The sequence below is a fragment of the Erythrolamprus reginae genome, chromosome 1 (assembly GCF_031021105.1).
Source record: "Erythrolamprus reginae isolate rEryReg1 chromosome 1, rEryReg1.hap1, whole genome shotgun sequence".
Taxonomy (NCBI): Eukaryota; Metazoa; Chordata; class Lepidosauria; order Squamata; family Dipsadidae; genus Erythrolamprus; species Erythrolamprus reginae.
The window spans coordinates 289,118,981-289,142,087 of NC_091950.1; the positions used below are offsets into that span (position 1 = coordinate 289,118,981).

General features: G+C 36.1%; 1 protein-coding gene across 2 annotated transcripts in view; it reads right to left on the bottom strand.

Annotated features, from left to right (window-relative positions):
• EPHA7 (EPH receptor A7) overlaps positions 1-23,107 on the bottom strand; it is a 212,558-nt gene that overhangs the window by 7,924 nt on the left and 181,527 nt on the right. For both annotated transcript variants that reach the window (XM_070733225.1, XM_070733224.1), the window contains exons 11-15: positions 19,479-19,664; positions 18,848-18,909; positions 16,924-17,133; positions 14,341-14,490; positions 4,991-5,184 (exon numbers count right to left, since the gene is read on the bottom strand). In XM_070733225.1, coding sequence (XP_070589326.1) covers positions 4,991-5,184; positions 14,341-14,490; positions 16,924-17,133; positions 18,848-18,909; positions 19,479-19,664 — 802 coding nt within the window. The remainder of the gene's footprint in view (positions 1-4,990; positions 5,185-14,340; positions 14,491-16,923; positions 17,134-18,847; positions 18,910-19,478; positions 19,665-23,107) is intronic.

Genomic DNA, 23,107 nt, shown 5'->3' on the forward strand with positions numbered 1-23,107 from the left:
GCATGCACATGAAGCTCCCCTTGAGGTAGTGGAGATGCTTGTACTTGCATGCAAAGTTCCACTCACTTGAATGGAGGGTACTTGCGCTCAAATGTGAAGCTCCATTTGTGTGAGTGGAGCTTTATGTGTGAGCACAAGCGCCTTCCACTCAAATGTCTTCTACTTGATTTCGGCTCGTGTGAGTGGAGCTTCATCTGTGAACACAAACACCTTCCACTCGCATATGAAGCTTTATTTGTGTGAGTGCAGGGTATGTGCATATGTGCTTGCCACTCAAATGCCCCCCTGCCCCATACGCCAGGTCACCAGCCTGGGAAGGTTGGGGACCGCTGGTGTAGTCGACAGCTCTCTTGAAGAAATAAAGAAGCCACAAGATAATTTGTGAGGCATCCATCCATCCACCCAATTTATTCTGGATGGTTTACAAATAAAGTTAAAAAGGTAAAGGTTCCCCTCGCACATATATGCTATTGTTCCCAACTCTAGGGGGCAGTGTTCATCTCCATTTCAAATCTGATGAGCCAGCGCTGTCCAAAGATGTCTCCATGGTCGTGGCATGAGTAAATGCTGAAGGCACATGGAATGCTTTTACATTCCCAAAAAACTTAGTCCCTATTTTTCTACTTGCATTTTTACATGCTTTCAAACAGCTAGGTTGACAGAAGCTGGGACAAGTAACGGGAGCTCATTCTATTATGTGGCACTAGGGATTCGAACCACCAAACTACTGACGACCTTTCTGATCAATAGGTTTACATGTCTTAGCTGCTGAGTCACTGTGTCATAAATAAAGTTAGAGATATTCTAATATGACATACTAGAAGTTAGGCTTGCAAAAAGATGAGGGATTACAATAGCTTCTGAGACTACACCCTAAAGCTTAAATCCAAAGGGTGATCACAAATTGAAAGGATGGGTTTACAGGGTAACACTAAGGCATACAGAGACACAGTTCAAATCCACTTGAAGGGGACTTTCCTGAAAAACTAGAGCATATGAAAGCTAAAGAATGGGTGTCTTCAATGGGAAAACAAACTGTTGTCACCTAACACTCTAATGAGTTTTGAAGAAAACTCAAGAGAAGATGAAAGAAAATGCGGGGGAGGGGGGCGCGGAGAGATAAATAATTATTAAAAAGGATGGATCAAGTCAAGGATGCTCACTGGTCTTCCAGCAGATGGTCTTCAGAGGGAGTCATACAGCCATAAAGGCTAATAGCCAAAGACCCCCATGATCAAGTCAAGGATGCTCACTGGTCTTCCAGCAGATGGTCTTCAGAGGGAGTCATACAGCCATAAAGGCTAATAGCCAAAGACCCCCATGATCAAGTCAAGGATGCTCACTGGTCTTCCAGCAGATGGTCTTCAGAGGGAGTCATACAGCCATAAAGGCTAATAGTCAAAGAACCCCATGATTTTCAAGCCACCCAGAGTTACCTTAAAATAAGATGGGTAGTCTATACATTTTATAAATCAATGTAGGGTGAGCAAGCGAGAGCCGAGGAGCGAAGCGGAAGGGGCAAACCTCATACAGTAGAGTCTGGATTATCCGACATTTTCGGCTATCCGACTATCAGCCCACCAGTTTATGTCGGATAACCTAGACTACTGTAAGATATAATTGGTCTAAGTCATTCTGAAGACAACCAAACTGGTAGCCAGCACCAAATTTCACTATAGCAAATTTCAAAGTTCAATTATGTGTTATGTATGACGATGATAATGATGACAACAACAACAACAATAATAATAAAAATAAATTTTGTCTGCCCTCATTCTTCCAAGATTCAATTTCATTGGTTGCCTAGATCATAGGATGCTCTGAAGGTAGAAATAGCTTTTCCTTTTCCACTTCTCCTTGTCCACATTATGAATAATGATATGTAATGCACTTCAAATACCACAAACTTCCCCTCTCCTTTGTTTCTTTTCTAGACTAAGAAGGCCCAAATGTTACAACCTTTCCTCATAAGGAAGTTGCTGCAGCTCCCTTGATCATCTCTGTTGCTGCCTTCTGAGATTTCTCTAGTTCTATATAACATTTCTGATATACAAAAACAAGAACTATAGAAACAAGAAACACAATATTTCAGCTGCAGTTGCACCACTGATTTATATAATGGCATTATGTAATTGGCATCTGTATTTTTTTCCTTTTCCTCCAAACATACTGTTGCCACCCGCCCCCTTTATTTTTACAGTGGGAGCATATAGAACTATGTTCAACTATTATCTTTTAAAGTCATACATAAAGGAAATAATAGAATAGCAAAAAAAGCATCAATTCAGCAAAGAAAAATGCCACTAAATTGTCTAAAGAATGGCAGTGAAAATCAATTTAAAAAGATAAAGGTTTCCTTGTCAGTTGTGTCTGACTCATCTCTGTTTCTTGGCTAAGAGGGCCAGTGTTGTCCAAAGACAATTTTGGTGCTCATGTAGCCAGCACGGCTATATACCAAAGGCTCATGGAATGCTGTTACCTTCCTACCAAAGTTATACTTGGTGTTTGCATGCTTTCAAACTGTTAGGTGGGCAGAAGCAGGGGGTGAATTAACGGGAGCTAACATGTGCAATTTCAAAAAATAATTTGAGTGCCTTTCACAACTGAGAAGGCCTTTTTGGTTCTACCCAGACATTACAGAACTAGTTCTCTAGAGCAAAAAAAAGATTAACAGGACAGTTTATAAGGCATTCTGGCTCCTTATACAATCTCAACCACTTTTTGCACAGAAAATTATATCTAACAGTACTTTCTATCAGTTTTGAAAAAAATAATGAAATAAGCATCAAGTCTAATATGTTTAATATAATTATTTTAAATAAAAGTCCATAAACGTTTGCTAAAATAATCAAATTACCACTATTCCATCCAATTATAGTGCTTCTGAAGACATACTCTGATTTTCTTTAGCATTTCAAATAGAAGTATATTCTGACCTTCTAATTCTAGCCATAAGGCAAATGGCAGAGAAGAGCTGATGTGGTGATGCAACAGCAATCTATGCAGCTGGCACCCAAGTCATATTGGGTGGAGGGTGGAGAGGACTCAGCACCAGAGGCAGAGATTCAGCCAGGGCCTTCAGAGCCTCCAGAAGCTCCCATCAATGGTGAGGAAGAAGAGGAGGAACCTATTCTTAATGCATGAGAACGCAGAGCTGCCAAAGGCTGGAAAGGTTCCTCAGGAGGAGGTCTCCCCGGGAGTAAGACTTGGGGCTAATTGGCCACTCCCCTAGCCTATTTAAGGGATGAGGACAAAGAAACCAATTTGCAGGAAACAATGTCCTTCATATTCCTTCATGTCTTGACTCCAAAAACATCTGATCGGCTATTGTTCTTTCTCTTGGCATTTTTACTGCAAACTGCTTCTGGGCATTTTGCCAACCACTATAAGATTGCCGTTATCTACAAAGTCTGTTTACTCAGAATTGTGGTATTATTTTGTGGCCTTACGCTGGCTGTTAATGAAGTTGAATTAATAGCTGGTATTCAGAAAAGACTGCTTTAAACTTTATTTGTTTGGAAACTCATTAGTAGTCCTTAATTAGTAAACCAAGTTTTGTACAGATTTTGTGTGTACTATGTTCTTTGTGGTCCGTAGCTGGGGCAGAACAGTATTTTGCCAGTTCTGAATGGTTCAGGTGAACTGGTAGTGCCAACTGCCCGCAGGCCTACCCACCCATCCAGACATAACGCTGTCCTATTTACCCATGTTTCTGAGTCTAGGAGCATGTGTGAAAGCCACACAGGTGAGTAAAGTGCATGCATCAGTGACCTTGCGTATGGGCAGGGGCCTTGCACCTGTGCACCTGCTCACAACTGCAAATTGTTATGGAAAGTAAGTGAATATCAACTCTGATGAAGTTAATTACCGTATTTTTCAGAGTATAAGACACACCGGAGTAGGACGCACCTTAGTTTTTGGGGAGGAAAATAGGGAAAAGAATCTGCTTACCAGATATTCAGCTGGCTAGCATACTTAGTCTGGTCAGCTTCAGCACATTATTTTATCCCCTGTTTAGGGCTTTAGAAAACCCTTATTCAAAGAGAGTAACAATGAAAGAGCTTGCCAGCCAGTGAGAGCTGGGAGAATCATTAGCACCTGGTTAGGGCTAGAAATAAACTTATTCGGAACAAGTTAAAGCAATGAAAAAACCCCTGGAAAGTCTTAGGGTTTGAAAAACATTATTTGCAAAGAGTAACAATGAAAGAGCTAGCAAGCGGGTAAGAGATGGGAATGTCATTAGCACCTGGTTAGGGCTGGAAAAAAAACATTCAGAGCAAGTAGAGCAATAAAAAAACTACAAAAAACAGGGTTTGGAAAGCATTATTGACAGAGAGTAACAATGAAAGAACTTGCAAGCGGGTAAGAGCTGGGAACATCGTTAGCACCTGGTTAGGGCTGGAAAGAAACATTTGAAGCAAGTTAGAGCAATGAAAAAAACCCTGCAAATGTTGGAAAACATTCTTCGCAAAGAGTAAAAATGAAAGAACCTGCAAGGTAAGAGCTGGGAAGATCGTTAGCACCAAGTTAGGGCTGGGTGGGGGAAAAACGTTTTGGGGGGAAAAAAGCTACATTCAAAGTATAAGACACACCTGAATTTTCAGCCTCTTCTAGGGAGGAAAAAGGTGTGTCTTATACTCTGAAAAAATACGGTAAGTAAGTCAATAATTAATTGGAGAGAGAAAGGCAAATTTTAAAGAAAATATTACTTCCAAATGTTTATCTTCCCCCCAAAATGGAATCTGGTCAGAAAAAGCTGTCTTCTCTTGGAACATCAATATACTGTACCATCAATACAACCAAGATTTAAAATCTAGTTTACCCTTGTAAAAGCTTCTGGAATAGGGAAGGATTGAACTTATCTCAAATAATAATGGCAGGATAAAAAAAATGAAATAAAATAAATAAATCATGGGCCAACAACAGCTGAAACAAAGAACAGCTGTCTAGAATTTTATCCTACAATTCTGTAATCTAATCCATAACTTACCTACTACAGGTTCCTAAAGGAGTCTTCAAACTATTTGGGTTCCGAATCATTTTATCCAGAATGCCCACAATCTGTTCAAACTTTGGCCTTTCTGCACGTTCTTTCTGCCAGCAGTCTAGCATCAGCTGGTGAAGGCCCGCTGGGCAGTCCATGGGCGCAGGCAAACGATACCCTTCTTCAATTGCTTTTATAACCTAATAACAAAACCTGCCATGAGTTTAAATTTTTACAGCTCATGAAGAATCCACCAAATTAAGCAAAGTTTTATGAAATGTATCTTTCAAATAGAACCTACTGTTCCAACACAAGAATTTTTTTTGTTATATAATACTGTAAACTTGTTTTTATTGTCCATGCCTATTAAACAGATTATAGTATTTGGTAATATATGCTGAGAACATAGCTGCATTACCTAGTCATCAGCAGGAGGGAATAGCAATTAAATTCACCATGGGTGCAACTGAGAAATTGATACATGAGATACTCTTTGAAAGCAATATTTATTTGTCCAAGAAGCTCTTTTTGGCAGAGAAACAAAGCATGATTAAACAGTCTGTGTATACATTTAGGTATCTATATCTAGATGAAAATGAAATGTATGAATTAAAATTAGTATATAATAGAAAAGAAAAGAAAAATGTTTTCCCATTATGACCTTCTAAACAACAGTCCCAACTTGATGTGAATCTAATCAAAGATTCACTATAGGATGTTTGAGTGAACTGTTTAGTATCAAAACATGGTGTAGGCTAACATAATACCCCACGATCAGTTAAGCCACTATTATCTTTTGCTGCATTGATTTGTTGATGTTAAAATAAGAAAAATAACCAAAACAAAACCAGAGAAGAAAATATAAGCCAAGCATAATTTTTAAAAATAGTTTTAGACACTTTACTGAGCCAATAAGATCAATATTTTAAATGGGAAATTTTATGTAAATTTATTTATTTATTTATTTATATATGTAAATTTATTTATAAATAGATACAATAGAAATGTATCTATTTGCATTTATAGCCCGCCCTTCGCCAGTGGACTCAGGAAGGAGTACAAGATAAAATACAAAATTTTAAAACCCTAACATTAAAAATCATTCAACTAAAGTTATACCAAAAGCATACTAACACAACAGCCCCAGGCCTGCCAACAAAGACATGTTTTTAAAGCCTTTTGAAAGGCCAGGAGGATGGGGGCAGTTTAAATCTCTGGGGGGAGCTGATTCCAGAGGACTGGAGCCACCTCAGATAAGGCCTTCCCCTTGGCCCTGCAAGTCGACATTGTTTGACTGACGGGACTTGGAGAAGGCCGACCTTGTGGGATCTGACAGGTTGCTGGGATACATGAGGCAGGAGATGGTCCCGATCATAGCTAGTAATAAAGAGGGTTTTATTGTAGATATGAGCTGATATAGATATGAGCTATGTATTTTGTATTGGACAAAATAAATAAATAAATAAATAAATAAATAAATAAATAAATAAATAAATAAATAAATAAATAAATAAATAAATAAAATAAAATAAAATAAAATAAAATAAAATAAATCATAACTAGTAATAAAGAGGGCTTCATGTCACACTGGCTACATGGCAAAAACAATAGCCAAACAACCCACCTTTTTCCTTCACAAATTATTACTTGCTATTTTTCTTACCTTCATTTTGGAAACAATAACATTATTATATCAGTTGTGAAACATGTAAACTACTAATATTAAATTAATCAGTGGCTTCTTATTATACAAGTGCACTGGATAGGAACAAAAAAAATTATAACAATAGCTGTATGCTATTTTATTTTCTCTACTTATCAGAAATATATGTAAAAAATACTACAGGAAGATCACAAACAGCATTTTAGCACTGTCAACGAATTTAAGGTCCATTCTCATGTTTGTTTATTGCTTAGCTAATAAAATAATCCTGTATTAAACCTTACTTGCACTTTGACAGAAGTTTGCAACTTGGTTATAACTGTGTAATATGCATCTGATAACAGATAATTTACATAAAAATGTACTTGAGCTTCCTGAATAATCCTTTAGGACTTTCAATAAATAATGAGGGAGGATGTTTTTATAGAAATTACCATATAACAATTTATGAGCCATTGTTTTCATGTTTCCTGTGTTGCAAGCTAAATAATGCTCATCATATCATGCCTTTTCAAATTTTCCTTCAAACACCACTGAATGCAATGCTCCAAGTAGACCAATAAAATGCTCTGTGGAATGTTAGTATTGTAATAATTCTAATATATCTTGCTAGCTTTAGAGTTTCCCTTCTCCTAGAAGATGGTTTTGCCGCTTGATCTACCGTTGGGGCGTAGAGCTCTCGTCCGCCTTCAAAACTGTTGACCATCTTCTCCTGTAACCCTAGAAAGGGCCCCTTACAAGGTGCTACCAGCCGGGCCAGCTGGACCAAGGCTTTTTCCTCCAACACGATGGAGGAAACACTTGGATGGGCGATGATCATCCAAGTATCCATGTAAATTGGGAAAACACCCACAATCAGGATCAGGAATGGGGAGGAAAAATGCAGCCCAACTGTCTGTTGGTGGCAAAAACCACAATCAGGAATTGGGGGTGGGGGAGGAGGAAAGTAGTCTACCTGTTGGTGGCAAAAGGCTGGATCAGTAAAGGGGGGGGGAAGCAGCCCAACTGCCTCCAAACCTCCACTGTTTTGTGGCTACATCCATCATTGGAAAAGGCTTCAGGAATAAACCTTGAGGCAAAACCAGGAACCATAATCCCAGAAGCAATCTGTTACCGTGTACAGCAACGTTCTGATAACTCCTGTGACGCAGCTGGAACCAATCGTATTGGCTTTGCCATTCCATTGGATTATTTCAGAGATGTGGAGAGGGGGGGATCTGCTCGATGGGTAACAGTCTATCCTCCATACTAATCTACCCAGGCCTCATGCTCCAGCTTTGCATAACGCATTTTAGGAACTCTTTCCAGAGCACGATACCAGTCTTTCGAGACTTAAGGATGCCAATGATCTTGCTGGCTTAAACATATACATTTGATTTCCTGAGGTGAAAGAGCTGTATTTATGTAACTCAAGTCTATATGCCAAACTATATCACAAACACACTATTTAATCACCGACTTGGATTTTCAATATCCTATTAAAACAAGGAAATCTTAGGAGAGGCTGTAATAACACATCTCCCTCCAACTGGCATTTTTAGATAGGTGAACATTTAGTTGAAAGTACATGGAGTGCTAAATTGTTAGAAATAAACTTTATCTCCAATAATACATTGAAAATAACTATCCACTGTTGTGACTTTGCTCTCACGATCCTTGCTTTGAACTGAAGTTGTATATTTGTAACATAAGGAAGATCTTAAATAAATCTTTAGGAATGTCAACTATGGAATTTTTAGTTTCACTTAGTGTATGGGCCATATAACAGCTGTGTTCAGGACTTTGCAGGACATATTTTTATTGCAGCAGAAGTAACATGAGCAAACTTGGATTTGTTATATATTACAATGACTATCATTTGGCAGACAGAATTTAAATGCACTGTCCTTTTTTTCACAATGCCTGCAAAACAGCCCTATTGCTGAATGTTAGGAATGACATGAAGCAAATAGAATAGCTGAAGTCTCTCTATATAGTTGAAATGTCATCAGGAAAGGGAATAGGAAATAGGAAATTGCAATAGGAAAAGAGAGCAACTTGTGGGGAAACAGAAGTCAAGGTAGAACATTTCACCTGGAACAAGAATCTCTCTCTCTCATGTTCATCTAATTTCCACCATTGAACTTCATTTCTACTTCAAAATCATAATTAGATTAAGCAGTATTTGAGGACCAAATTATAGATACGCTTCCACTTATGACTGAAATTGACTCTCGAATGACAGTTCTAAGTCATAATGATCTCATGGCTACGTCCATTTTGATGGTCGTAAAATAAATGTTGTGATTATTACTGAGCCGATTGTTTGCTGGGGGAAGCTTTTTTTTTAATGGAAACTGGAAGTAAATGATGGTTTCTGGGGAAAATGTCATCAATCATGGTAATGTAACTCAGAAATGATGTAAATGGCCATAAATGCGGGCTGGTTGCTAACTGCCCAATAATGTGAAGAGACAGCGTACTGACCATTGGAACTTCGAACCCAGGTTGTAAATAGGTTTTCTGCAATTTCTTGAAACTTTGATCTGTCATTAAAGGTTGTAAGTTGAAAACTATTACAGTTAAAAGTAGTATATGGGAAAAGAGAATAAGGATGTTAAGCCAAGATCTAGGACAGTGATGGTGAACCTATGGCACGGGTGCCACAGGCGGCACGGGAGCCATATCTGCTGGCACACAAGTCATTTCCCTAGCTCAGCTCCAATGTGCATGTGTGTGCTGGCCAGCTGATTTTTGGCTTGCACAGAGGCTCTGAGAGGGTATTTTTGGCTTCCAGAGAGCCTCCAGAGGGAGAGGGGAGGTGTTTTTACCCTCCCCGGCTCCAGGGAAGCCTTTGGAGCCTGGGGATGGAGAAAAATGAGCCTTCTGGGCCCACCAGAAATTGGGAAACAGGCCATTTCTGCCCTCCAGAGGGCTTCCAGAGGGCAGGGGAAGCTGTTTTCACCCTCCCAGGCATTAAATTATGGATGTGGGCACCCACACATGAGTGATAGGGCACACAGACACTGTTTCGGCACCCGAGGAAAAAAAGGTTCGCCATCACTGATCTAGGGTATTACAAGAGTGGCATCAGAAATGTGAAGAGAAATGAAAAGACAAGAAATTAATTTTGAGAATGGAAGGAAAAAAGCAAAGCAGAAGACAAAAGAAATTTCAAGTATTTCCAGACATTCAAAATCAGCAAAGCTGAACTTCCCAACCAGCACTCCAAAACTCATGCTGTACACTCAGCAAAACGATGGTATCACATATTTTTTTTATCTTGGAAATATAATTATCAGTATTAAATTAGGGAGGGCAACTCATGTATATATTGGTTTCATTTATGCCCCCCCCCCCCCACTTTTTGGTGCTGTCTTGTTTAGCTTTGTTTTGTAATATTTTTCCTCTTCTTTGGAGAATTTGCAATATAATGTTTTGAATTTTTTTAAAAAAGTGATTGAAAAATGATAGTATAAATCACTAATATGGAAGTGGTTCTTATTCTGCAAAAGAGTAGATAAAGCACAGAAAACCTATCATACATATTTCCCTAAAATAATGGAAGCATTTTTTTAATCAATCAGGAAATATTTTATTTATATGCTTATTAAAATAATCCCAAACTATTTTTTCTAGATAATTGGGAAACAATTTGCTTTATTTAACTATTTACAGAACAAGTAAATAGCACAAGCTCAATGCAAAACTTCAGCAAAAGGAAATATTGATTCTGAGTTTTCTTAGGGTTTTTTTTTTAAAGATAGGTAAGCTTTGTCTTCCAGCTATCTTATCTTCCTGCCAGACATCTTTTATGTTGAATCTAGTACAGGAGGAACATGTCAAAAGGAATGAAACTCTACTGAGTGTCTTGGGAGTGTCAATACTTCCTTTTTTTCTGCCCCAAGGACTTGTTTTCCCATATTTTGACAGTCCATAAAATTTCTGACATTGATACCTGTCAAATATTAACAACTTTCATTCTGCTGAAATTACTCATCATTTAGATTTGATATAAAAGTTATGATGATAAAATTCAACCTTACTGTAACCTTTGATTTCTATCACTCAGTCTTAAGATTTGTTAGATAAACATTATGTTCTTTATCTATACAGAGCAGTGTTGATTTAAAAATATTGTATTCCTAGATGAAATGAAACTGCATTTGGCAACTCTGATTTGATTCTCACATAATGCAACTATGGTAAGGTTGCAATAATTGCATTGACTTTAATGCAACATGTGATGTCATATCAGATATTATGGAAGGCATTTAATTTCATTGTATGAGGTGCAATGACAATAAATACTACATATCCTCAAGACTTTTGCTGACAAATACCTTCTTCTATGTAATCAGCCCCTTTCCCTCCATTGCATTATGCTTTCCTTCCACTCTAATAGAAGAGGGGGAAAAATAACTCCTGCCTGTAGATAAACAGCAGGCAGAAGAAGGCTATTCAGCAGCAAATTTATGCAATGAATATGCAACTGTTTTCCATCCTCATGGGAAAAATTCAGTCTTGCTTAATATAAATGGACTGAGAGAGAATCTGGATATTTTCTACAGGTTGTTCATTTTTCAGAAGCTGCATTCAGCTACAACTATGAGTCATAATGACTCACATATTTGATCCAGTGAAACAAATTTTAATTAATTGATTAAACAATTGTTTTCTCTTCATATTGTCAGATACACAGGTGTCCCTACCTAGTCACACAGATGCTGAAATGATGAAAACTATGTAGGATGTTATTAAAACTCTTCCTTTTTAGACTTGTATATTTAATCATTTGTTCCTGCTTGCCAACTCGTAGTCACATATTGTCAATCAATAGTAATATCACATAATGTCATGGTCCAGTGCTCACTAATGAACTAGTCCAGTGCTCACTAATAAATGTGAAATTATTTTAGGATATATGTTGTATTTTTGGTAGAATATAAAATATTGTAATGGACTGCTGATTTGCAGAAAGAAATTCACTTATTCCTGATATCTGCTTATTTCTCTACATAGAAAAATAGAATTTAATTAGTATGTTTCATGATGGGTAGTGACCCAATGAATTAAAAAAAATGTACTGATATCTTACATAAATCTAGAGTTTTCTAAATGTTATAAGTGCATTTATGATTTTTCTATTATTTAATTCATATTTTTTATTCCATCTTTTCTTTAAAAAGTTCAAAGCAACATATACAGGATTACCTGTCATGTGACCCTACATGTGAATTAAGTTACAATGAAAGAAAATGACTAAATTAAAATTAATCATTTTGTGAGATTGTTGGTGAAATGGTGACTTGAACCTAACCTTTTAATATATCTTATAGTGATATCTCAGCCACTACCTGTTTTTATAACAGAGGTAGGGGTGGGCTACTAGCCGGAATGCTAAATTGGGCTCGCCGTGGTGGCTAGTAAGTTCTTGTGGGGCCAGCACAATTTTGCTTTTGCACCTGTGGAGATAATAAAATTGCGCACAGAGCCACAGGTGCGCCCATGTTTTGGCAAAGGTTTTTTGCTTCCGCGCATGCCAAAACATGGGCGCACCTGCGGCTCCATGCGCAATTTTACCATCTCTACAGGTGCAGAAGCAAAATCGCACTGACCCCACAAGCACTCAAGAGCCGCAGAGGCGAGCCCAATTTAGCGTTCCGGCTGGAGCCCACCCCTGAACAGAGGTAGGCAGTATAGTACCATTCAAATAATTTGGACTAGATTTCCATAATACTTGATGGATATTAACTGAAAATATGGTGATAGCAATCCTGTGTATCTATATATATTAAATTTTGGTTTTAGTTTTATAGACTAATATAAACTTCAAATATTGTAAAAAATATGAAATACAGTAAAATTCAATATAGAGTATGGAAACTGCACAATGCTTTAGTTCCATTTTCTGGCTCAATATTTGTATAGGACTGGCTTAAAATAAGGTAAGAAAGCATGAATTTTCTTACTTGTCTGGTTATCCTACCAATTTATCTAGTTTTAAACCGTTTATCCTTTATCTTGCCAATTGGAATCTGTAATAGCCAACTGCTCAAACTAGAATGGAAATGCCTTTATATGTTTGTTTTAGATTAATATTTGATGTATTTTTAACAGTAATATCCCTATATTTAATTGATTCCACTGACGGATGGAAGTTATTATATTCAAGATGATTTTAAAAACTCAGAAAATTATGTATAAAAGTTAGCTTTCTATAGATCCATCATGAATCTTATAATCTGATAAGAGATAAGAATGTCCTTAGTATAAAGAGCTTCAGATGAACTAAAGAAGCATGAAGGGCTAATGTCATAGCAATCATTAAAAAACCACAAAAAATCCATTATGTGCAACAGCCTACACATTCATTTATAAAGGAGGCCAAACTATTTTGTAGTTCAGAAATTTTCCTGATCTTGACTGTAATGTCAGGCACTATTATGCTTAAAGTTTTGATAAAATCAAGGACACTTTCTTACCTGCATTGAAATCTTTTTTGTGTGAAGAATCCATAGAAATGGACCAACAAATGCTTTTATTCGACTTTATTGGATTCTATAAAAACAACTTCTAATCTACACCTGCATAAACAAGCCTGAGGCTAGGATTTAGGGTGTGGAGTTGACTACATGTTTTCGTTTTTTTATTTTGTAAAGAAAAAAAATGACAGATTCAACCCTATGACTATAGTAAGAAGGCATGTACTAGGTTATCTTATTTCATGTTAGAATATTTTTTCTTCCATTTATAAGAGGATTATATTATTTTGTTTGAAGATAATAGAAAGACAGCTACAATAAATTATAGAATGCAAACATATGGGATGAAAGATTATTCTTCTTTCCTCATCTGTAATTTTTAAATAGGTCTATTATTTCATTTATTTATTTTCTGTATTATTTACTGAATTTAGCTGCTTTACCTTGTTCGGGATCCAAAGTGCCCTATAAAAAATATTTCCATATAGGACTAACAAAAGTTCTCACAACTAGCTTCAGATATCCTAATAATCAATTTATGAATTAACATGTTCATCAAACTGTAATTTGCTTTTGGATTTCATAGTTTTTTTGAATTTTGTAATAAATTATTGGCTCAGAAATATTGAGATATAAGTATAGGTGGAGACTAAAAATAAAAATAAAATCCTCTGAGGACAAAGAGTATTCATAAACCTGTATTTAAATACATCCTTTCATAAACATTTTAGTTGGATATAAAATAGAATATATCAATTTTTGGGTATATAGAATGTTCTAATGACACACAAAAAAGTTTCATTTGTTTTCCAGATATTTTTAAATAGAGGAAATAAAGCCTACAAAATCATTTATCCATGTTTGAACAACCTTGATAGATCTTTGGTTTTCCAATTCTTTTTATCTATCATTGTCCATCTGTTGTTTTTTAAAACTACGTACCATAGCCAGTAAATAAAAAATCATAAACAAAATACCTAGGTAGTGCAATTGTAGTACTGTGTTGGCTGCATGATTGGTTAGCTTGTATCAGACTAATTTTAAAACTAGGAAAAATCAGTGCAATTTAAAAATTAAATTATTTATAAAATATATGTGGCCATTACTTTAAAACATTCTTAGGTGCTCAAGGGAGTAAAATATCCTGGTCATTTTGCTTATAAGTTTGACTTTTCCAACTCTATCATGTTATATAAGCAGTACTGTATAATTATATTTTGGCAACTTACATCTTGATTTGACATGTCCCAATAAGGCCTCTCTCCATAAGACATCACCTCCCACATGACTATTCCATAACTCCATACATCACTTGCTGATGTAAATTTCCGGTACTGTATGGCTTCTGGACCTGTCCATCTTACTGGAATTTTGCCACCCTATAGGAAAAGAAAGTTTCTGAAATGAGCTCACAGCAATAAAACAATGGCACTTAGATTTATATACCGCTTCACAGGACCTTTATGATGGTTTATGAAGAACTCTGTTCTGCTGCTTCCCCCACTTCCAGTTCTGAGTGTTTCAACTTATGCATTCCATAAACAACATTCTAAGCAATGGCCTGTTGCTTCCCCATTACATGACTAACCAAAAAGTATTAATATTTTTTTTTTAAAAAAAACCATTTTAAACAATTGTGAGGGATTTGTGTAGAGGTTTATCACTTCATCATTATTGGTAATTGTAGTGCTATGATATGATAAATTTATCAACTAATTCTTTTGTTAAGAAAATTACTTGTTAATAGTTCAAGTCTAAGAATAATGGTCAAGGATAGCTAAATGTAGTTCTGCTCAATGGGAGTAGTGGAGTATAAGACACACCTTAGTTTTGGGAGAGGGAAATAAGGAAAAAACAAATCTGCCTCTGTCTCCCAGCAATTTGCAACCAACACTGATGATAGAAACATAGAAACATAGGAGACTGATGGCAGAAAAAGACCTCATGGTCCATCTAGTCTGCCCTTATACTATTTTCTGTATTTTATCTTAGGATGGATATATGTTTATCCCAGGCATGTTTAAATTCAGTTACTGTAGATTTATCAACCACGTCTGCTGGAAGTTTGTTCCAAGGATCTATTACTATATACAGAGTGCATGTGTGTATGACCCATAGAAATAGCAAAGAATTGAAGAAATGTACATTATTACAAACACAACCGCGTGAGCTATTGTGGGTATACCTAGGTACATTCACATCACACCAATACTCTGTGAGCTGCATTGGCTCCCAATCAGTCTCCGGGCACAATTCAAGGTGTTGGTTATCAAAGCCCTACAAGTCTTAGGACCAGATTATGTATGGGACTGCATTCTGCTGCAAACTTCCCAGCAGCTGGTCAAGCCCCACGGAGTTGGTCTTCTCAAGGTCCCTTTGGCTAGACAATGTCAGCTGGTGGGACCATGTGGGAGGGCCTTCTCTGAGGCAGCTCAAGCTTTATGAATCAACTTCCCTCTGAGATCTGCATGATCCACACACTCCTAGCCTTCCGAAAGGCCATGAAAACATGGCTTAGCCTGCAGGCCTGGAGCCAGTGAATGATGCCATCTTGCCTAGGTGAATGGATATGCATGTTTTAGTATTAAGGGTTTTAGAATTGTTTTTACTTTGTTTTATATTGTTGTTTGCTATAAATCTCAATAATAAATAAATAAATACATAAATAATAATGACAGTATATTAATGCTAGCAAGTTTTCTTAAGTAGTCACAATAACTCCTCCCAATTATTTAAATAGATCTACTCCAAACATGACATTAACACAGCTGCCTTATCTTAATATTAAACAGGACCACTGCTACATTTCAGATTACACTTTTATAGATCCTGTTAAAACTGATATGGCTTTCTGGAAGTATAGTTATTATCTACTATTTAAAAGAAGGTACTATAGCACTGGGCCTCTTCAGATAAAGCATTTATTTTAAAAAGCTTCTTCATTTTCTTAAGTAGTCTAGAAAAATTAAAAAGAAAAACACTAACACAGACTTTAAAAATTAAGTCTAATAATTTGAACATTCTAGAGGCATTTATAGTTAGTGACTTATCTCCTTGCAGCACAATCTGATTAGCACAATAAAATAAAAGTCTGCCTCACCTCTCCCTGCTAGCAATTTGCCTCTATGAAGCTTTAGTTTCATGTTCATTTTAGCATGCGGGCTTGCCTGCAGCTTCAATCAATCATCTGAGCATCCAAGGCATATAATCAGTGGCTTCTACTAATCAGGCTTTGGGCTGCTTGCTGCAAGGAGGTAAATTGCTGGGAAGTAGAGACCAAAGGGTGAGGGTAGCTGGGTGGAGCTACATTCGGTGTATAAGACACACCCACATTTTCATCCACTTTGGGAGGGTGGGTAAGAAGGTGTATCTTATACTCTGAAAAATGCGGTAATCTTTGGGAAATAAGAGATGCTTCAGTTAGAAAGCCACTGGTGTGTAGATAAAATGATACAATCATTTTCTAGAGGACAAAATATCTGAATGAATAAACAGTTCCCAAGAAATGAAAAAAAATATTCACAAAGAAAGAAGGAATGCAGAAAAAGACACTGTATGAAGCACATTTGGGGATCCTTTGTGAGTCTGTTTATGTTTATGTTTATGTTTTACTTATAACATGTTTTAGTATGCATTTGTTTAATATGAATATTTGTTAAATAAGAAAAAATACAAAACCCAACAAAGCACAACCTCCTTTCCCAATAAATATCTGGCACATTCTCTTCCAAAGTAAATCCAACTTAATGTCTTACTGTATATGAAAATGAAGTATATTGGATGGACTTTTTTCTTTTAAGTGCACAACTCACAGTTGTGGTGTAGACAGCTTCAGGATCATCTTCTATAACTCTGGATAGACCAAAGTCCGATACTTTGCAAACAAGATTGCTATTGACCAGAATATTGCGTGCTGCTAAGTCCCTGTGTACATATCCCATATCTGCCAAGTATCTCATTCCAGCAGCAATTCCTCTCAACATTCCAACCAGCTGAATTACTGTGAACTGCCCATCATGTTTCTGAAATGAAAACAAAAACACAGATGCTGCTTAAAGTACTTTAGAGGAAAGAAAGTAAACATGTTCAATCTTTACCTTTGAGAAATTAAATGAAGGATGGCATTCGAACAGGCATACATAACACTCTTTGGCTTGAGAGCTGATTTTTGAATATAAGTGATGTTGGAATCCATTTCAGGGTTTTTTTTTAAAGAGTAAAATGTATGCTTTTTTGTCTTGAACGTATGTGCACAAGTTCTTATATATATTTATGTGCATGTGTATGTGTATGTATATATGTATGAATATTCATTCATTCATTCATTCATTCATTCATTCATTCATTCATTCATTCTTGTAGTGCTGTTCCAATGTTTTAAAAATACAAAACCACTACAATTCACAAATACGATTCCATACATTGCAAGCACCATTTTTTGATGGGAAGCGGGCCTGATGTTTACCTAAATAATTTAATTAATTTTTTAATCATTAATTAAATTATTAATTTTTTAAAATAAAATAATGAAGAAATAGGATTTAAAATAACAAAGAAATGCACAGCAGTCCCAAATTTTTGTGGCACCAGGAACTGATTTTACAGAAGACAATTTGGGAGTGGGATTTTGCTTACTTGCCTAATGCTCACCTCCAGCTATGTGGTCTGGTTCCTAACAACCCATGGACCAGTACTGGGAACCCTTGCTATAGCATGTTTGAAGCTCCTCTAATATTTGGGAGGCAAATACAAATTTATACTAAGAACTATACATGCATATGCTCATTTGTTTACTCCTGCGTAGTTATTAATAAAAATAATAAATCAGGAGAGTGTAAAAATAGCTAGATGAATCTGTTAAAAGAACAAAATATGTATGGCAGAAAATTCCATCCTTTTGCATTCTTTTATCCTAAATGAGAAACTTTTAACTTCGCATTTTTAAATGATCAAAAACCATACATGCCTTCAATTTCCCACACTGCAGCTAAAACGATCCTGTATCTGTAAATCAAATATATTTGTTCACATAATGATATCAAAATTGCTTTCTCAAGTTTTATTTCATAGTGCTGGATATTTTAATCATAAGAACAAGCTGGTCCAGGCACAAAAAAAAATCAAGCCTATTAACACAAATAGAACATTCACACATGCACGTTCATACACACAAATCAGAAGCACAGATTGATAGAAAACCAATTGCCGAAAAGATTGTAAGTGAAATCAACATTGTACTTTAAAAGCCTTGAAATGTATTTTGCTGTTAATCTTATTCATATTCATTAATATTAATGAATGCTCTTAAGGGCTGAGTTAGAGTTTTATATGCTGTCTGCCACAAATAAGAAACTTATGTAAAATAATGTTAATGCAGGGATCTTTAAAAAAGTGCTTCCTTGATTTTTGAATTATTTCTGCATTAATTTAAAGACTGTCTTTTCTTCAATGGAGGAAAACTATAACTGTGTTCCCACAACATGGCTCCAGGTCCTAAGTCTGTGATGCTAATCAAAACCACTGTATCTATGCCATGTTGGATCACTTAGATGGCCAAAAATGTTGTTTGATGCTGTCTGGTCTTCTAATTTCTAATCTGATTTTACTAAGACCATTTAGAGATCTCTAAAAATTTAGTGTGTTCTCATTTTACACTGAAAATGTTTTATTATATTAAATTGGTAGCATATATATTTTATTTTTGAAGTGCTATATATATTTCCCTCAGGCACTCACCCTGAGAAATGCATCCAGTGCTCCATTCTCCATGTATTCTATTACAATCATTACTGGTTTTCCTAAAAGGGAATAAATAGAAAAAGGGAGGCATATTTGGTTTAAAGGAATTATATCTGAACAGAATGTCCCCATTTTGATAAAACATGTTGTTTCTTTGAAATATGAATAATGAGGCATGACTGCTCCTAATGTTTCCAAAATAGTTCCTGTGATCTACTAAATCCTTAAATGTCTCTGTACAGAAAATGATCATGACTCAAAAAATTAAACCATACAAATCAAAATGTCAGTGTGTTCTTCTGTCTCCTGCTGTGTGAACCGAACTCTGGAAAAACGACACTTCATTTAATAAGAAAAGACATTGAGAATTTTATTTAACGTTAAATGTGACTCGGGGAAAAAATGTTACAAAGTGTTGCCATCTTTTCTTTGTGCAAAAATCTTTTAAATTTCCCCCCTCAAGCTGTAGGATACATTTAATATTGCTTTTGTTGAATCATGCATCAAAGAACAAAAAAAATTCCATTATTTTATGTAGTACAATGATCTGATTTGAACTATAGAAACTTTATAACAATGAGGTAAAATTTGGAAAGTTGTTCAAAAACCAGAACTGATTGCAACTTACCTCTGGTAACAACTCCTTCCAAGTGAACCACATTGGGGTGGTCAAACTGTCCCATGATGCTTGCCTCACAAAGAAAATCCCTTCTTTGTTTTTCAGTATAGCCCACTTTTAAGGTTTTAATGGCTACTGCAACATCCCTTTTGCCTGGAAGCTTTAGACGGCCACTGCATACTTCACCAAACTCTCCTGAATGTAAAGAAACATTGATTTGCAACGGAATCATTTTAGTTCACAACAATAAGAAACAAGGCACAATGTCTCCATTTATTGGAAAAATCAGTAAGAGGACAAAAGCTAATCCAAGCAAAGTTCAACACAACACCTTAAAAAATTAAATATTCCTTCAGTCATGCTCTCCTTTTCCAGAGATTCTGGCACAGCAAGCAAAAAGTCATTAAGGAACAAAAAAGTCATTAGAAAAAAAGAAATTAAGAAAAACCCTTCAAGCTTTAAAAATGATCAATTTTAAAATCTTCTTTTAAAGCAAGAATTCAATCAAAATGTATTTCCCCTTAGTTGCAGGGACCACTTTGGTACAGGACCTTTTGAGATTCCTGGGACACAGTCTTGCCCTATTATTCCAAGAATGGTTTAAACCTGTTGTGCCTAATGAAATGGACATGTAAGACTTGACCATGACTATGACTTTGGCCAAGCTGCTCCTTAATTGGCCCCTCTTGGCTAATCAAGGCTGCTGGGATAGTTCATGTGTATTGTGTATACGGGTTTCTTTAATGGTGAAGTTTTTCTTGAAAAAAGGGACTTTCCTCCTCCGCTTAAGGAGATGTTGGTCTATTCTGTCCTGAAAAGGCCATTGCTTTATACCACCATACTTGATAATTTTCATCCAATGTTCAACTTTCCTTTTTTAGGGAAGGTTATTGAGACTATGTTTGTGTAGCAGTTTTAACAGACTCTTGATGAACTAGATTATCTGGATCCCTTTCAGTCAAAATTCAAGTAACCTCAAGTAATGTATGTAGCAGTCCAAAGTAGTAACAATTAAAATATTGGCTTCCTCTTCTAAAAATGGTTCAACCCTGTACACTAGTCAAAGCCTGGGTGTCTATATAGTGTTCTAGCAGGTGCCGTAGGTCCAAGAGGCTATTCAATTATAAACCTGCTTCATCAGGTAGACTTTAATGCCATCTAGAATTAGCATAGAGGCTAAGGCAAAATCAGCAGCAACTTGGTCTTGCTAGGATTTAATTTCAGTCTTTTCTTAAATCCAAATAAGCAAGTATTTTGAAACATCATCCTTAATTAGAAAAGCCCACCAAAAGAAAGGCATACAAAAATATTTAGTTCTGTAAGATCAGGCTCTCAGTGTTCAATAGTTCAGCTTAGTCTTCAGCAATCCATAAATTACAAAAAACATATGCCATAAACAGAAGAAGTAGGACACTAGAGATTGCCTATTATACATAGGCACTGCTGTCTACCATAAACTTGTCAGCAGAAAATTACAGTGCAGTCATCAAAATCAAACATGTTCATCAACCACCGAAATGACTAAGAGCTTTTATTCCATGGACAATTGCACTGGAATAACAGTGGAAAGTGCAGAAATTTCAATGCCACTTGTCATAGAGAGGTTCGCTACTTTAATATTTTTTGAGTGATGTGAGTAGTCATTCTTCATTATCAATCTGGGGTATCTGGAGCATTTGCCTCTTAATATTCTTTGGTAAATTATGACTCCTGAATTAAACTATAAAGAAGATCAGTTTAAATACTTATGTTACAGTGTCTGGCACTTTTAAATTTGCAACTCTAGACAAAATGGAGATATTTATTTGTGCGTCAGTTTTTTGAGGTAGGCCAGGGCAGGAAACAGATTCCACAAATCTGACTGAAACTATATTTTACAGATACAAGTAGGGTACAGTAACAGAATCTTGAATGTCTGGTGGAGTTTTCTCTTCTTTACTTCTTCCCTCTTTTATCCCAGTCAATTAGAGAGAGTCACTTTGAGCTTCTTTCTCAAGATTTCTGTTTCCTGAGCTTAACACATGTTTACTCAACTGGGGTCTCTGTCTAGTATCTCCAAATCTCTGTAACTCTCTACAGTATAGAGATTTGGCGATTCTGAAAAGCTGGACTGTTTATCTGCCAAGAGTGGAAAAAAATCAATTCTTCCCAGGAATCAAGTTTTCCCAGCAATAGCCATTCAATAGAGAACAGTTGCATAGAGGATCCAGTCCTTATGGTAGTTATCTATTTTATGAAATGAAAACACTTATGCTAAGTATTTATAAGTATAGTGGGAACACAGTGGTAACACAGCTATTCAAATGCTGTTTATGGAGGTTTTGTGAAGTCCAATTGAAAAATCATACATTAAAATAGATTCTGATTCAGAATCCATATTCCTGGAGGCGTCTGTAATATGGTAAATGATTTAGCCTTACTAGATAAATGGTCAAAGCAATGGAAACTTCAGTTTAATGTTTCCAAATGTAAAATAATGCACTTGGGGAAAAGGAATCTTCAATCTGAGTATTGCATTGGCAGTTCTGTGTTAGCAAAAGCTTCAGAAGAAAAGGATTTAGGGGTAGTGATTTCTGACAGTCTCAAAATGGGTGAACAGTGCAGTCAGGCGGTAGGGAAAGCAAGTAGGATGCTTGGCTGCATAGCTAGAGGTATAACAAGCAGGAAGAGAGAGATTATGATCCCGCTATATATAGTGCTGGCGAGACCACATTTGGCATACTGTGTTCAGTTCTGGAGATCTCACCTACAAAAAAATATTGACAAAATTGAACGGGTCCAAAGACAGGCTACAGGAATGGTGGAAAGTCTTAAGCATAAAATGTATCAGGAAAGACTTAATGAACTCAATCTGTATAGTCTGGAGGACAGAAGGAAAAGGGGGGACATGATCGAAACATTTAAATATGTCAAAGGGTTAAATAAGGTTCAGGAGGGAAGTGTTTTTAATAGGAAAGTGAACACAAGAACAAGGGGACACAATCTGAAGTTAGTTGGGGGAAAGATCAAAAGCAACATGAGAAAATATTATTTTACTGAAAGAGTAGTAGATCCTTGGAACAAACTTCCAGCAGACGTGGTAGATAAATCCACAGTAACTGAATTTAAACATGCCTGGGATAAACATATATCCATCCTAAGACTAGATGGACCATGAGGTCTTTTTCTGCCGTCAGACTTCTATGTTTCTACTTTCTATGTTTCTAATATATACTGGAATATAGTTTTAATTGAAGGTCGTATGATTCCTGTGACTACATTCATACAATCATTGATTTATGGATAAATAAATAATATAAGTAACTGAAGTGAGTGGAAATTACTTCTATGTAAAATATTCATAAGATTTGTCTTTCAGATATTCTTTTTAAGAAAAGCTTTTGTATATATTATAGTGCTTGTTACACTACTGCAATGGTGATTTTTAAAAAAAAGGTCTTTAAAGATATACCATAAAACAACAGGAAATCAAATAATGTTTCCTCCAGGAGTCTTAGGTATTTGACATCTTTCTTGCCCATGGATACTTAATTTCACTACATGAACTAGTGTAATGAATGTGTCACATCTCTTATTAATGCAAACAAATTGAAACAGGTTTTCAAAAGCACGGAACACCATTGCCTAAGTATGTGGAA